The following is a 13,960-nucleotide window of genomic DNA, read 5'->3' on the forward strand; positions in this document are numbered from 1 at the left end:
CCTTATAAGCTGCTGCACGCCTGCTCTCAGTGCTCTTCTGGGCAGCAGGTCAGAGAGTGCAGAGCTCTGTGCTCCCTCTCCCCTCAATAAAACCGAGTTGTACCCTGCTCAGGAGAGTCAGTCTTTCCTTCGGTTGCCGCGGTTGCCGTACCATCACTGTGCCCGTCGCTGGTGTGGAGGAGCCAAGTCCCCACTGGAAGGAGGTGGCTTGCCCAGCCTGCCACCCCGACCATTCCACGTTGCCGCAGTGGGAAAAACCCGTCTGAGCTAGCCTGTGGCTGTGCTGGTAAGCGCTTTTGGGACACTGCGACAGTTTCCCATACATCTCCATGCACTTTGAGTATTATTTAAAAAAAGAAAGGCACAAACCAGCTCTTGGAACAATGGTTTAGTTCCCCCTTTACCCACTTGGGAGTTTCCCCAGGGCTCCAGCCTCACTCAGCACTCACTGCATCATTCCTGGTACAATACAATTTTCATTTAGGGCAACTTCAGGAAGATTTTTTACAGCGCAGCATCCTCTGATCTGTTAAAACAGCAGGAGTATTTCTGGTGTGGCTCAGTAGCTCTGCCAGCCCCTGGTCCTACCTGCCTAAACTCCATTTGGCTGTCTTTGAATATGGATTGTGCTGGATAGTGGATATGATAGTTTCCTGCTATGTTTTAAGGGAAGTCAAGTGTGGTTGTGCCTTCAACCGAAGAGAAGCTGTTCAGTGCTGCTACCTCTTTACCATGCCCTCCAAATTAGGCTGTTGATTGAGACAAACTCCTGGCTGATTTGCTGCCCAGCTTTTTTGGAGTGGGAACTTATTACCTGTTAACATTCCTGTGCTTACTTGGGGCATTTTCCCCCCCGGGGACAAATCTCAGTCACTTCTCTCCCTCAGACTGACCACGACACTCTGCAAACATTGCCACACTGACTGAAACCGGAAGAACTACAGGAACTTTCTGCATCCATTGTCAGTTTTCATACAAAACGTTTATTTAAAAAAAAAGTTGCATGTAAAGTTCTACACAGGACGGTTGCCATTTCTGTAGTAAAAAAAAAAAAAAAAAAAAAAAGAAAAACCAAAACCAAATGAAAAATCCATCTCTGTCACTCACACGGTAAAGGAGCTGCTCATTCTCAAGAACCCACAAGACTCCAATGTCCATTTTGGCAAGAGAAACTGCAGAAGTGGAGCTCATTCAAGAAGAGGGTTCTAGATGTACACATTTACATTATTTTCTACCCCATTTACCACCACAGCTGCAGAACCACATTAGCTCTTGGGATGGAGCTCCTCCTCTCCTGTTTGGGTTCCCATGTGGCCTGCTTTTACAGACTTTTTTAATGGACTTGGTCCACTTTGGGAGCTTTTGAACTCAAAACTGCTAGTAAGAAATTTTAAATTTGGGTAATGATTGTCTGACAAAGTATTTCAGATCATCTGACCAAGCTCTGCTGTCAGGTTTGTACTGTCTCTTCCTACCCCGCCGTGTTTCTGAGGGAAGAATTCCATTCTCCAACGAGTATAAAGTTCAATTTCTAAACTTCTTAAAGCAAAAGCAGATGGCTCAGTGTATAAATATATCCAGCATCTGGATTCTCAGTCACAAAAATAACATCCTTTATACAACAGAAAATGGATCAACTATGAAACAATTCTCTATTGGCCTTAAGATCCAACACTGTCACCAACAGCTTTGTCTTCATCCTCTTCCTCCTCACCCTCATCATTGTCTTCCCTCACTTCTCCATCTCGCTTCTCTTTTTCAAGCATTTTTAGGTATTTGCTAGCTAGGATCTTCTTTGGCAAGATATCTGAAAGGCAGAATTGTTGCTTTTATAGTCAGCTTGAATACTTGTATTGCCTCATTCATACTGTTGCATCCAAACCACTAATGAAATTAAGTCAAATAGAAATATTTGTATTTTTAACAAATCTTAGGTGAATAACCAGGTAAGTCAGCCTGACCCATACAGAGCTGTAAGACTAGGAGGGAGTTACCCACTTATGGTACAAGTAACCAAAGATAAGGACTCTATTTCATGACTGGCAACTTTTACTGTCTGCTGATGTAAATTATTTGATGTAAAACAGAGTGCTCAACTGCTGCAGATCCAACAAGCCATTCATATAAAGTTCAAGTATCAGTAAAACCGTGTGAGTATGTATATATATCTAAAAGTACACAGGGACCATATGATAAAGCTCTTTTTCTCAAAACTTACAGACTCCTATGTGTCATTTGTGGTCCACGTGACTTCTTTCACAGGCTGAAAGCTTTCAGATGGAACTGCTGGACTTTAAGAGATTGCTTAATATCCTGAGAACTGTATAGAGTGTAACTGCATAATTTAGAGGCAGCAGAAAAATCCCCATTCACAAAGAAATTATTTTAGGGAGGTAGTTTGTGAGTACCAGTTGAATGCTAAGCAGGAGATCAATGACCAGTAGAAGAACTGGGTCCTCACAAACAGAGCACTAAGAGCAAGGTTTCATTTTCCAAAGCAGACACCGGATTTACTCTTGTGTTATCAATACCTGCAAGGAACTGAAAGGTCTCACACTCTTCTGCTGTATGAGACAGGTCAGTGTAAGTCAAAGCATTCTTCTCCTTCCCTCTGCCATGTTTGTAGGAGTATGTAGCCAAATATTGAACAAAAAGCTCCTAAAAAATTAAAACAAAACCAAGAAGTCAGACTAAGAATTCACACATATCGTTGATCCCTATCTAAAGGCAGAAGCACCATATTTAACTGCACATACACTGGGCACTCAGTGCAGACTCATTAAATTTCAGTAGCTGCAGGGAGTCTACAGGAAAGATAGAGACTATTTACAAGAGCACGTCGTGACAGGACAAAGGAGAATGACTTCAAACTGAGAGGAAGTAGGTTTAGATCAGATATTAGGAAGAATTTTTTCCCTGTGAGGGTGGTGAGGCACTAGCAGAAGAAGAACCTGTGGCCGCCCTATCCCTGTAGGGGACGTCCAAGGCCAGGTTGGACGGGGCTCGGACAACCTGGGATAGTTGGAAGGTGTCCCTCTCCCTGGCAGGGCTTTGGAAACAGATGCTTTTCAAGGTTCCTTCCAACACAAACCATTCTACGACCCTAGACTCGGGGCAGCTTTAAGGTCAGCCCAGTCTCGGGATGCGGACAGAGAAGGGAAGCGGGAGCCAGGCCCGGGGCCGCGGGAGCGCTCCGACGGCAGAGGCCCCTCAGCCGGGGAAGGGGAGGCGCGGGGTGCCCGAGACCAGGGCAGGGCGAGCCGGTACCGTGGCTTTGGCAGTGAGGAACAGCGCGTCCTGGTTGATGCTGGAGACCTCCGGAGAGCTCTTCATGATGACGCGGATCCGCGACAGGGGCAGCGACACCAGACGGTTCTCGGTGCCGCTCAGCCGCGCCGCCGCCATCTCAGCCCGTCCCCGCGGCAGCGCTGGCACGGCCCGCCGGGAGCTGTAGGCGGCGGCTGCGGGAACTACAGCTCCCTACAGCACCGGGAACCTCCTCCTGCCCAGGACTACAGCTCCCTACAGCTCCCTACAGCACCGGGACCCGCCCGCAGCCGGGACTACAGCTCCCTACAGCTCCCTGCAATACAGGGACCCTCGCAGGGACGCGCCCGCTGCCGGGCAGCGCCCCCGGCCCCGCCGGCTCTCTCCCCGCCGCGGGCGGACAGCGGGCCCGGGGTACCCGGGAGCGCTGAGGCTCCGGAGGCTCCGGCTGCGAGTCCCTTCATAGAATCACAGAATCGAGTAGGCTGGAAAAGATCTCTGAGATCATCGAGTCTAACCTGTGATCGATTCACCAGGTGGCTGTAGAGTGATAAGGTCACACCCCTGAGTCTCTTTCTCCAGGCTAAACAGCCCCAGTTGCTCCTCATCAGACTTGTGCTCCAGCCCCTTCACCAGCTTTGTGTCCTATCTCTGGATATGCTCCAGCACCTCAATGTCCTTCCTAAATTGATGGAGCCAGAACTGGACACAGCACTCGAGGTGTGGCTTCCCCAGCGCCCTGGTCCCGCTGGCCACACTTGCTGATACAGAAGGCCAGGATGCCACTGGCCTTCTTGCCCAACTGGGCACATCCCAGCTCCCGTTCAGCCTCTGCCAACCAGCCCAAAAAGGTTCTTTTCCACCAGGTCATTTTGTGCTGAGCAGCTTTCCAGTCACTCTTCCCACGTGGGTGGATTCCTGCAGCCCCAGCACAGGTGGGAACAGCCTTGGGGCTTCTCCTTCCTCACCTCTCATCATGGCCCCTCGGCCCCAGGCTAGCACAGCAGTTTGAGGAGCTTGTTTTGAATGGCAACTGGGCAACTCCTGTGTGTATCCTGATTATAGGTCACTGCCTACAAAATTTTTAACCCAAACTGTAATTACAGGCTGCTCAACACGTCTGCAGCTGCAGTACAGTACCGGGAAATGTGTCTGGTCATCCTGACAGTTGTCAGAGCTGTGGGAGAGGTGTGGAGGGCACGTGTAAACTATGAAGTGATGATGGGGCTGCATCGCCATTATTAACATATCCCCCACGTTCACACTGTGGGTCTGCTGTATAGGAAGGTTGTAACGTGCTTGTGGATGGGGTTTTGCTCTGGGAGTGTTGGCTCCAGAAGTTTGCCTTTGCCTGTTTGGAGCTGCAGGGTGAGTGAGCACTTCCAGAAGTGATGACACATTGTTCGCATCAACTCATTAATGGTTTCAAGCAAAAAGTTTCCAGTATGCTTTACAAACAGTATGCCTGATGGTTTGTATTGGTAAGAAATCTGCTAAGGCCACTAAATTATCTCTACTTAATATGAGAGAGAAGAGCAGGAGATTTTCCAGAATGCACAATAATTCACAATGGAATTTAGGAATGTAGCCACAAAAAATTGTTAAATGAAAAACACGGGGAGTTTATTGACTGAATGTTACTGTCTTATGCAGAATTTGCCCAGTATATAAGGACAAAGCTACAGATGATAGTGATTTATTAATAAAATATAGCACCATAAGCAGTTGGAAGCATCTTGGGACAAGGATAACACATTATATGCTAAAATTCCAAAATTACTGTATTTGGGGACCTCATTTATAGTTAGCTACTGCATATAATCTGTATCTCTTAGGCTCTATAATTCTTTTGAGATTACATGTTATGTGAGGCCATTGTGTGTATGTTATATCTGAAAGGAAGCACAAATATCCTGGGATGCTGCATGGATGTCTGGAAGGATCGATTTCTTTCTTGATCTTTACCGTCTTCTGACATCTTGTGGAGACAGCTGACATTACTCCAGCAGTGAATTTCTTATAACTACTAATGGGTCTTTCATTTTCAGTATACAAATAAGCCCTCATCAAACTACCAGGATTTCTGAGGATGTTGAGCTTGGTGGTGGGAAGGCACAGGTGGAGAACCCTCTGAGCTCCTCAGAGCCCATCTTTGCCCCGTTGCCAGCTGAGAGCTTGGCCAGGTGTAGTTGCCTCTCTGGGGCACTGTCTCCCAGGGAAGGGACATAGGGAGCAGGAGCTGCCCCTGGCAGGAGAAGGGAGGCTGTGAGTGACCGAGCTGAGCACACTCCATCCCTCCCTGGCCCTAAGGCCATGCTGCTGTTGGGGTTGGTCAGCCTCTGTCTGAGACTCTGAGTCCAGCTTGTGTTGCCATCTCTCCAGCTCCTTTCCCTCTGTGGAAATGTTGTCCATTTTTTGGAAGATAACTGAAGGTCAGGGCTAAAGCTTGTTCAGTTCCTTTTATGCTGTTGTTTTTCCTCACGTCTCCCAAGCTGGGGAAACCTGAGGAGAGCAGAGAAACCTGCTTGGACCCCACAGCTTGTGCCATAGTGGCTGAGGAGACCTGAAAAGAGGTTGTGGCCAGGTGAGGGTTAATCTCTTCTTTCAAGAAACAAGTGACAGTACAAGAGGAAATGGCCTCAAGTGACAAGTGACAGTACAAGAGGAAATGGCCTTACGCCAGGGGAGGTTTAGACTGGATATTAGGAAAAACTTCTCCACCAGAAGGGTGGTCAAGCACTGTAATCATCTGCCCAAGGAAGTGGTTGAGTCACCATCCCATGAGGGATATAAAAGACATGTAGATGGGGTTCTTAGGGACATGGCCTTGGCAGTTCTAGGGTGGACTTGATGATATTAAGGGTCTTTTCCAATCTAAGTGATTCTACCTAAATGCAATTGTTCATCCAAATTTTTCAAACACTGTAAGTTCCATTCAAGTTATTTTGTTGGAGTCCCACTACTTGAAGTCATGGCATTGCCCCTTATGAAAGGCTGTAGTAAGGTGTCTCCGGACCCTTCTCCAGGCAGAGCAACCCAAACTCCCTCAGGCTCTCTCTACAGGAGGGGCACTTCAGCCTACTGACAACTTCCATGGCTTCCTCTGGACCTGCTCCAAGAAGTCCATGAGTTTTTCTTGTGCTGGGATTCCAGACCTGGATGAAGCACTGCAGGTGAGGTCTCACCAGAGTGGAGCAGAGGGGCAGAATCCCCTCCTTCACCAGCTGCCCACACTGTGCGATCAACCCAGGACATGTTTGGCTTTCCGGATGCAAGTGCACACATGGCCAGCTGACATCCAGCCTCCCATCCACCAGCACCCCCAAATCCTACCTGGCAGAGCTGCTCTCATTCCACTTATTCCCCAGCCTGTGCTGATACCGGGGGTTGGTCATCCAGGTGCAGCATCTTGTAATTGGCCTCACTGAACACCATTAAAGTTCCCACATCCTCCACCAGCAATTTGCCTGAACTCTCATACAAGGCTCATACTTCCAGAGTTTTTGTACTTCCAGAGTTTTCAAGTTTTTGCCATTTAAGCTACATGACTGAGACATCCTCTCAGAGGAAGATCTCTCTCTTCTTGAGGAGGCTCAGGGAGGATCTCATTGGTCTCTACAACTACCTCAGAGGAGCTTGTAGAGAGCTGGAGCTGGCCTCTTCTGCTGAGCCAACAGTGTGAGGACCAGAGGAAACGGACTTAAGCTGAAACAGCGGAGGTGCAGATTAGATATCAGAAAAAAAATTCTTTTTCACTGTTCGGGCGGTCAGGCATCGGAATACACTGCTCAGGGTGGTGGTGGAATCACCATTCCTGGAAGGGTTTAAGAGGCATCTGAGTCTGGGGACGTGGTTTAGGGGTGTGAAAAATGCCAATCACTTGTTTTAAAATTTTGAAAGTTTAATAGTAAATAAAATGGTTATAAAAATAGAATTAGAGAAAAAAATTGAACAACTAGGGTTAGGACAATACAAGACAATAAAAACAAAGTTACAGATGTCTGGGTGCCTTCTTGAGCAAAAAGCCCTGAAGAAGGACCCCTGTTAACAAAGGACTATCTCTTAAAAGCAATAGCCTGTTGAATACTCATACATTTCATACATGATGCATAAATTCCATTCAAACAAAGAATTCTCTCTGGTTAGTGTCACTTTTTTCCTTTAATCTCTATGGCGTCTTCAGGGCTGAGTGAGGCAGGAGAAGTTGGTCTCTTCTGATAAGGGAGCTGTAAATTCTTTTTCTCTGAAAGATTTACGTTTTCCTGTGGTTGGTATATAAAAACTACATTTTAACTACAAAACTACATTTACCATATTATCAAAATATTAATACAACATTACTAATCAATACAACTAATACATATAGTAAATATCTTGCATAGAGCCATATAATATGCACTTTTCACAGGGGTTACAGTGGCAGCGCTGAGTTGACAGCTGGACTGGATGGTTCTATGACACCAGATCAGTTTCGGGATTTGGGAATGCCAGGAAGGCTCACTTCCTTCTAAGGGCTAGAGCCCTTTAAATTTTCATACACAGTCGGGCTGAAATTCACCATCCAGATGAATCAGTCATTCATCCACTCTTTTTAACGCGTTCCTCTTGGAGGAATGCCTCGTGCTCACAGGCAGAGGCTTCCAGTCCCCGTAGAAGCCCCGGGAGCGGCACCGCGGGCGACGTCGGAGAACGTCCCCGCTCCCCTCACGACTCTCCCGCCGTGGCCCGCCGCGCATGCGGGGCGGAGCGGCCATTGCCGTCAGTTCCGGCGGGAGAGGGGCGGCTCCTGTCCCGGCTGTGAGTGCCGCTTCCCCGCTTACCGACCGGCAGCCGCGTCCCCCCGTCCCGGCTGTGAGTGCCGCGTCCCCCCTTCCTAGAGCGGTTCCTATCCCGGCTCTGAGTGCCCCCTCCCCGCCCGTCCCCGCTGCCCAAACAGCGGCTCCGGCTCCTGCCCGGGCTGTCAGTGCTCCCTCCCCGGTTACCACCTGGGGCCGTAACTCTGAGGTCTCCCCGCAGAGCAGCTCCCCCGCTCCTTTCGCTGCCCCTGACGGGCTCAGGGGGTGTGCACCTCCACCGCGCCTCTGCTGCGCTTGGCTCTTCTGCAGCTTACTCGTTTTCCCTGCTAAACTTGGCCGGTCCAAAGAGGCAGGTGCCCGGGGACAGGGAAAGGGGGGAGCTCACACCCGCTGCGGCCTCTGCCGGGGGGAAGTGTCAGGACGGTGCTGCTGCGTTGGGAATGGGGCTGTACCCTGGGAATGGGGCTGCCCGCTGGGAATGGGGCTGGTGGGCCGACGCCGGGCAGTGCGGTGGGAGAAGGGAGGTCCAGTCCGTAGTTCTGAGGAGCCCATTTCCTCAAAGCAGCTGCTTCTCTGTCACCTGTGTCCCCGTGGGCTTGGAACTCGTTGTGCTTGTATAACCAATGGTGTCAAGTCTAAAGCTGGGCTGCGTTTGCTTTGTTTTGTCCGTGTGTTTTGTTTTGTTTATGTGGAGGGGTTTTTTTTGTGTGTGTGTGTTTTGTTTTGTTTTGTTTTTTGTGGTATTTACGGTTCAGGGCTTTGGAGTTGAAATTCACAAAGGGATCCGTGAGGTCCGGGATGAAAGGACTCAGGGATATGCATCTTCATTCAAGACTTAGCTGCAGTGCAGTAATCGGTTTTAGAGAGAGCTCAGGAGAAGAGGGATTCTAAATACTTAAATGTAAAGGCAGAAAACATTACCTTTTGAGAAAGCAAGACTTCACTTTTCCTCAAAAACAGGTGTTCTGGTCCTGATTTTCCTCTGCTTGGCCATGTGCGAGCACTGACAGCTGTGTAAAGTTTGATGATCCCAGTGTGGTGCCTGTTGACATCTCACCCCACACAATTTTGCATATTTCCCCAAGAAAATGGGACAAAAGAGCCTGAATCTGACAGGCTCTCCTGAGCTGGTGTTTCTGTCCAGTGGCTGCAGTAGAGGCTTGTGTGAGCTGGTGTGTGTAGCTGCACAGGGAGTGAGATTCACTTGTAAACCCCTTATTTACAGATTTTTGTTTGATAGGTGACTAAAACTACACCTTGTGTAAAATCAGGAGGTTGCATGGTTGAAGATTTAGTAAAACAATGACGCAAATAGTGGCATTGTAGCACATATATTCAGGATGCAGAAATGTTTAGCATCGAAGCCCTGGTTTGATTCAGCAACCCCGTGTACTTCTGAACGTTAAAAAATAATATGTGTTTTTCTCTCACTAACCTGCAGTTGATGCAAAATGAGTGTTCCTGACTACATGCAGTGTGCTGAGGATCATCAGACCCTCCTGGTCGTGGTTCAGCCCATTGGCATTGTACCTGAAGAGAGCTTTTTCAGGATCTACAAGCGGATTTCAGCTGTGAGCCAAGTTAACGTACGCGACTCGCAGCGAGTGCTCTACATCCGATACAGGCACCATTATCCCCCAGAGAACAACGAGTGGGGGGATTTTCAGACACACCGCAAAGTCGTGGGGCTGATCACAATCACGGAGTGTTCTTCAGCAAAGGAATGGCCTCAGACTTTTGAAAAGTTCCATCTTCAGAAGGAAATGTATGGCTCTACTCTCTATGATTCCCGGTTGTTTGTCTTTGGGCTTCAAGGAGAGATTGCAGAGCAGCCCCGCACGGATGTGGCATTTTATCCCAGTTACGATGAGTGTGAAACTGTGGAGAAGAGAATAGAAGATTTTATCGAGTCCCTCTTCATAGTGCTGGAGTCCAAGCGTCTTGACAGAGCCACTGATAAGTCTGGAGACAAGATCCCCCTCCTCTGTGTTCCTTTTGAGAAGAAGGATTTTGTAGGTCTGGACACCGATAGTAGGTAAGCAGCTACTTTTGTCAGCTCACAGATCTTAAAAAAACACATCTGTGGCAGTTGCCAGCCTTTAGGATAAGCCTATTAGAAAGGACAAGGTGAGCCTTGTTCCAACAGAGGCTGTGCCCTGATCTTTCTGTGCTTGCTGTTGTTTTAAGAGAATTTAACTTATAGTCTCACTGTATTTGATGTTCTGAGTGGGTTTATATATATACATTTAATTGATGAAGCTCATCAAGTAGCAGGAAGAAGTCACAGGAGTGGTTTGACAGATGCTGCTGTAATGAGACTTTTTGCTGGAAAACTTCCAATGTTTTTTAGACATACAGTATTAGTAAAAAAATGCAGTTAGTGTCAATGAAACTATTTTAATATCATGTTGAGTAGTATTTGACTAATCCTACTTACTGTATTTCTTCCCTTTAAACCTCTGTCTCTTTTTCATTCTATGAGACAATGACTGTTTATTTTGATGATGAAGTCCAGCATCTTTCCCTGTCCTTCTTTGTTTTATGTAATTGTTTGTTACTGTTTTTTACCCGTCCTGTTTTGCTACCTGTTTGGTTTTTTATATGTTAGAGTTTTCTCCCCCCCGTTTTTCCTTGCTCCTCATTTGCATGCTCATCTGTCAGATTTGAGTGCTGCATCGTTCCTGTGCAAGGGATGAGTAATTCTGGCTTGATAGCTACAGGCAGGTGCAAAATCTGTTTAACTCTGCTGTTTGCAGTCAAATCCAGGGGATGGAAGCAATCACCTTTCGTCCTGGCAAAGACAGAGGTGGGGAAACCCTGTCAAAACTCAGGCTGTGTGTGGAAATAGTAGTGTTCATATCTGGGTTGTACTGTAGGAATGTCAGCAGAGGTTATTAGTGTGTGTAAAAGCTCAGAGGTGTCCAGGCAGGTTTGTAAAGCTTTTAGATCACATTCATCAGCTCCACCTGCAGAGTTAGTCCTGGCCTTGGAAACAGGAAGAAATCATGCCAGGGTTCTAATTAGTTTGAAGCCTTTTGTTAAATTATCTATGATTGCTTGAAGGACCCTCAGTATCCCAGTGACCTGCTTCTCTTTGGTGAGCACCTGAACTGGCTCTGACTTCTTGGTCCCTGGTTTGTCTCTGCATTATTATTTAGTTATAAGCATCAATTACTATGGTACTGCTTTTTGTACATAGGTGGTAAAGTTGTGTAGACTGGACAAGCCTTTTTAGAATCTTGTCCTTAATTACTCAGTTTGAATTAAATTTGGCTGAATGTAATCAGAATTTCCTGTTCCAAATAGGTAGAAAATGACAATTGTTAGCCAAGAATCTCAAAATCAAAAGGAATTCTGCTGTTCAGTTGTGTCTTCTAAAAAATTGTAATTTGGAAATCGGTTTCTTAGATAAATGACTTATTTCTGAGCAGTGGCTGTGTTGTAACTAGTGGGAAGTACGCATTGTGACGTTCTGAACTGGTGGGAAGCTCGAGTGACAGCAGAATGTGTCCCCACACATCTCCAAGCAGGTATTTGATGCTGTTGCAGTGAGCAGTTCAAACAGAGTCAATGGGATGCTTCAGTTCCTTGCAGAATGGAAAGTGTGTGATCCTGCCTGTGTAGACACAGGGGTTTATCCAGAGTTAATCACCGGCTGAGCTCTGCACACACCCTTGCTGGGAGGTTTGAATACCAAACAGGTTTTCAGTAAGTCTGGATCAATGGATGTACTTGAAATGTTTGCTGCACCGAACTGCTCAAGGAGAAGGTGTTAAATAATCTAATTTTTCAGTTCGGTGGTTAGAAAGTTCTTAGTTGTGTTTTGCTGTGGAGTTAGTGCTTCTGGTTGTTTTAAAACTTAGTATTTATACTTTAAAACTTCAGAAAGCTGATTGAAAATATATTTCTAGCTTTGCACAGGAACCTTTGTACGCACCTTTAATGTAACCTGATGCATCTGTGCCCTCTATTCTAAAGCAGAAACTAAGGTCCGTGGAATAAAGTTGAACTCAGATCAGTTTATTAAACTCACTTCCACTTTCAAGCCAAAGTCTTTGGATGTGGGCTGGTGATAACATTGCATTTTATTACTTGTGAGTTTTTTTATTGCTTGGATTGCAGTTCACAGGATTTTATTTTAGCACATTCTCTTCTGTAGTGACAGATTGACTAATTAAGGGAAAGCAAGCACTGCATACCAGGGAGAGACAGGGCTAGGAAGGACCTTCACTAGAGACCAGTTTCTGTTTTTGCAAGATTGGATGTGTAATTCTTTTCATGGAGGGCTCAAGGTTTTTGAATGCAGGAAATGAGTATGAGAACTTCTGGTAGAACAACTTTTGCTACTTTGTTGGTTTTGAGTCTGCCAGCATAATGATTTTACAGAAAGAAATTAAAACACGATGATACTGAGATATTGAGGCAGATGAAACAGCTTTTTCTAGAACAGGTGGTAATTTCTAAAGGGTTAAAGGCAAAGAAAGTCCCTTGACCTTTTAAATTTACTTTCTGACCTTTTAAATATACTTTCTGTCTATTTGCAATTTTTGTGTATAATATATCCCGACCTCCCAGTCAGTGTGCAGCCATTTACTTAAAAAGCACAAATGTTCTCTATTAAATAGATGTCAGAGAAGGGACACTCTTGTAACAGAGGGTGTGTCTGCTGTTTTAATTGTGGATGCCTACTTAGGCTAAATAAGCATATCTTTTCCTAGAACTTTTAAAATGGAAGTTAAACGGCAGCGTGTAGCAGAGGTCTCATTAAATGTGTGGTGCAGATGTAACCTGGAGCTACTATGATAGATTGAAGGAAAATATGTCAAGTATTTACATGGACCACATAATTCTGATCACATCATTTGAATACTAGTTAAAACTACTGAACATAGTTTGTATCTTAAAAGATACTCTTCTCCAAGTATTTTATGGTCATATATTAAGGTTAATACTTAGGTGATGATCAGGGCTATAGATCTAAACCTCATCTTCTCCCTCACCCAGTTAGAAGACTTTCAGTAGCTTGGTTACATGATAATTGCCATGGAAGCCAATTGATTGGCTTCTTTTAAGATACAAAGTTCATAAATTAGGAAGATGAATTATTATTTCAAATAATGTAATTCTTGGGAAAATGGAGGATGATCTTTGTCTTTTGCAAGTGGCTTGTATAATGAGCAGGAGAGACACATTCCCAGAACTGACTGAGATGACAACATACACGAACTCACTGACTTTTGTGTGCAGAAGAACTTATTTTGGCTGGTAGAAAACCTTATGTATGAAAAAGAATGGGTTAAGTCCTAAAAAATTTTGAAGAAAGGTTGTCCTGTTAAACAGAAATGGTAGGACTGAGAGGCCGACCTTCGTTTAATTCCTGGAGCATTCAGCCAAGAGGGGATTTTGGCAAATTGGTTTATTTTTTCTTTCTGTTTCTTCAGCTTCTGTTTCTGAAAATTTGATAAAATATTTATGTGGTCACAGGGCTGCTGAGGACGATTGAAAAAGTTTCTGAAATGAGTTACACTTCATAGTTATTTGTAGAGGCTGGGAGATTGATGGAGAACAATGGAAACACATGTTCTCCTGATGATAAAAATGTCCTAGTAACTGAAAACTAGGAAACATATGTGCCAGAAATACTGAGAATCCCATTTGTTTTCGGTTTTCTATTTTATTTCTGTTTTCAGCTAAAAATAAACATAAAGTGTGATTGCAAATCTGCTTGGATGAGCTCATTTTAATGTTGTTTACATCAGTTTGTGTCTTAGGTTCTTTTTTAATACGAGCATCATTTAATGTTGTGGAGGGATGAGGATGTAGGGCTCTGTATGTGGATGTGTCTTTCTCTACACGGCGTCATAGCTGGGATTTGTGCACTGATTTATCAAAGTTGA

General features: G+C 45.6%; 2 protein-coding genes across 2 annotated transcripts in view; one reads left to right on the plus strand and one right to left on the minus strand.

Moving 5' to 3' along the window:
* Positions 1-971: 971 nt before the first annotated feature.
* CHRAC1 (chromatin accessibility complex subunit 1) lies at positions 972-3,431 on the minus strand. The gene is made up of 3 exons (XM_040067514.1): positions 3,268-3,431; positions 2,532-2,658; positions 972-1,807 (listed from the first exon to the last, which is right to left on the minus strand). Exons 1-3 carry the CDS (start codon positions 3,403-3,405, stop codon positions 1,662-1,664), a joined length of 411 nt encoding a protein of 136 aa, XP_039923448.1. The 5' UTR covers positions 3,406-3,431; the 3' UTR covers positions 972-1,661.
* A 4,560-nt stretch (positions 3,432-7,991) lies between these two features.
* The window catches only part of TRAPPC9 (trafficking protein particle complex subunit 9), a 319,212-nt gene continuing 313,243 nt past the window's right edge, over positions 7,992-13,960 (plus strand). The window contains exons 1-2 of the mRNA XM_058422961.1: positions 7,992-8,118; positions 9,505-10,098. Coding sequence (XP_058278944.1) covers positions 9,515-10,098 — 584 coding nt within the window. The 5' untranslated portion in view covers positions 7,992-8,118; positions 9,505-9,514. The remainder of the gene's footprint in view (positions 8,119-9,504; positions 10,099-13,960) is intronic.

Source organism: Hirundo rustica, chromosome 1 (genome assembly GCF_015227805.2).
Source record: "Hirundo rustica isolate bHirRus1 chromosome 1, bHirRus1.pri.v3, whole genome shotgun sequence".
NCBI classification, from domain to species: Eukaryota; Metazoa; Chordata; class Aves; order Passeriformes; family Hirundinidae; genus Hirundo; species Hirundo rustica.